This window comes from Coccinella septempunctata, chromosome 7, assembly GCF_907165205.1.
Source record: "Coccinella septempunctata chromosome 7, icCocSept1.1, whole genome shotgun sequence".
Taxonomy (NCBI): Eukaryota; Metazoa; Arthropoda; class Insecta; order Coleoptera; family Coccinellidae; genus Coccinella; species Coccinella septempunctata.
Window position 1 is genome coordinate 87,552 of NC_058195.1, and position 2,839 is coordinate 90,390.

A 2,839-nucleotide genomic window follows, 5' to 3' on the forward strand; every position below is an offset into this window, starting at 1 on the left:
TAATCAAGTGATACATAAGTACTTGACACTGTTTATTAGTAAAACCAAAATAGATATTAACTGCAAAAGATGAGAACTATGAAAAATGAAGTTTCAAGTTTCATTTGATGAAATTTAATCTTTTATTGACATTCCTTTATGGATGCTCATTTAGGCAGCACTTTATTTGGATGATAGATGTCTTGAATAGGAATCTATCGAATCATAATTGATTCCAATATTTGTTTGGAGTTAATTATTCATGAAAATTATATCATGCTTATTAGGCATTTCTTTTGAAAATTTCAATTGATTCTAATATCATCGATGAGTTTTTTGAGATGTTCTCACGAAGGGTAGGTAGGTAGTTAATGTTTGGAATTAAAGCCAGGAATAGATTTGAAATAACATATTTTATTATATAAAAACTTGTAATAACCTTTAGAGACACGTTTATTCGTGTGTCTTATTCTCTCTTTTTTGCAACGAATCAATAACAGAAAAAATATTTACAATTTAAAATAAGGCACGTTATATCAATATTGCCTTTAGGGATCACAGGTACCAACTTTGAAATATCACATACTACAACAACCTTACAAACTAAATTAAAGCTTTCGGAGATCTGTTAATTTGAGCAAATTTGAAGACTTTCGGTCTAATTGATATGAGGGAATCATCACCATGGTCGCCATACTGGTGCTGGTCTTGGCGCTACTTTCAATAATCCTGAGGAAATTTGGGTTTGATTTTCGATCGACGGCGACGGTGATGTTCTCGAGGATGTGGATGACGCTGGTGTCAAAGGCATGTTGTAGCTGTGTGGCGCGTAACCCTCTGGGTATGGGGAAACAGGTGGTGTATACGGGGATGGCACTTGCACTACCAAAGGTTTCACTTTATCCATTTCGTTCAAACGATGACCCAGGTGGGTCATGAGCTTGGTACCAAGTTGGACGTCCACTCCTGGAATGGCAGCAAGACATCTTGACACTTCGTTGGCACAGTGCGTATAACCAGCGCGGAATCTATCGGCGTCAATCACGGGGTTCGACGACAATTTCTGTTGACGTCTCAGTTTGTGTAAGTGACGCACTGTAAGTTCCAAAATATCGGCCTTTTCCAACTTGGAGACGTTCTCGCCTTCGCTTTGCAGAGCGGTAACCATCAACTCCTTCAGTTCGTCTAGGCACCTGTTAATCCTGGCTCTTCTTTTCCTTTCTAACATCGGCTTCATCACTTTTCTGTACTGGTAGGTTCTCGAGACTGGCTGCGATTCTTCCACCGACAACATATCGTAACTCGAAGACATTTTCTTAATATAATGTATTGATAATAGGTAAATATGTAAACACTAAACTGTTAGCACGTAACGTAACTCAACTAGACTTGTGTGTGTACGAGAACACGGCTCAAGGCACGTTGTGAACCGTGACGAGAGTCTGTATCGAATGATGTCGGAGTGGTAGGGCCGTGCGCTTTTATAGCCCGACCTAGGTACGTGTACGCAGCCCACTATACGTCGCATGCTGACTGTTCCATTCCATAGCACTCCGAGATCGTGGGAAACTCGGGAGCTTGGTCGTTCCCACACTTCTGGCCACCTGTGACACAAGTAGTGAGCCGCAGCGCGTGCATGCAGCTGTCTTGATATTTTCCATCTCTGTTTTCTCGATCTTTAAGCGACCGTCTCGCTCGTTCCTCATTATTGGAGCGTCGGAGGCACGGCATGCCCGATTCGGCTCATTATCATATTGCCTGATTGCCGAATTACTATACGGATTGATTGTGTGTTAGGTGAAGGGCGATTTTAGAGATATGATGTGTATCTATGTCTATTACCGATCGATTTTTTGAGCGCTTCTCGCTGGATAGTAATAGGGGGATCCTCTTGGTATTATCTTGTTGATTGAATCGTACATTGAAGGGTTTCATTACCTTCTTGTAAACCAGTCAATATATTTTTTTTATCTCCAGAATATGTAGGTGCAATAAAAAAGCTTCTCCAACTTTCGGCAAAAAATCGTGAAGGGTTTTGATGAAAAATATTCATCAGTCATCTGCACATTATCTTTACCTACACTTATGGTGGTATTCTACTTTCATCTGTAAGACAATCTGTTACTTTTCATGAGCCTACAGGAAAATTGCAATTCTTGACGTTTTTAGTGATCTGTAGCTTACAGTAATCCGTAAATATTTACGATAAGTAGTTCAAAAGTAACACTGTAAAGAAGGTAATTACAGGAACATTTCCAGAATTGCATTATTTGCGAATTTTTGAATCGGACACTGACAGATCGATTATAGGCTACAGATTTGTAACTTACAAATGAAAAGCAGAATACAACCATTAGTCACTCAAATTGTCTTGTGAACGTTTCTAATGATGCTTGTTCAAAAATTACCTGAAAGCTCTCAGAACTGACAAGGATAATATATCAGATTTTATTCAGGATGCAAATGATCTTGAACATTTACCAGTTTACTTCTTCTTTCTAAGATAAGTGTAAAGGTAGACTTAGTCATCACAATAAGCATTTTTCTTGAAAACTGACAGATTTATAATCGTAACGAGGGATTAGGACATAAGTACAAAGAATGGAATTTTGGGTTACTATAGATATTTAACACTTATTCATTCGTCTGCCCTAATCATTGCTTCTCCATGTTTCGGGGTAAAATGTGCATTAATGACATTTTCAGCCATTGAATCCGGAAATTCTCAAAAACAGATAATAAAAATGCATCCTGAAATTTTCATAGTCCATAGTGTGAATAATCCAATGAACGAAAAAAAATAGATAAATTGAGTAAACAATGTGTGAAATGTTCGACACAGATCAAAACATCCCACAAA

At 38.2% G+C, this 2,839-nt stretch overlaps 1 protein-coding gene across 1 annotated transcript; it reads right to left on the reverse strand.

The window, feature by feature from the left end:
* Positions 1 to 373: 373 nt before the first annotated feature.
* Positions 374 to 1,572, reverse strand: LOC123316734 (enhancer of split mbeta protein). The gene has a single exon (XM_044902950.1). The coding sequence runs from the start codon at positions 1,289 to 1,291 to the stop codon at positions 659 to 661; it is 633 nt and encodes a 210-aa protein (XP_044758885.1). The 5' UTR covers positions 1,292 to 1,572; the 3' UTR covers positions 374 to 658.
* Positions 1,573 to 2,839: the final 1,267 nt, after the last annotated feature.

Coding starts and splice junctions, on each gene's coding strand:
- LOC123316734 (XM_044902950.1), bottom strand. CDS start 1,291: ATGTCTTCGAGTTACGATATGTTGTCGGTGGAAGAATCGCAGCCAGTC.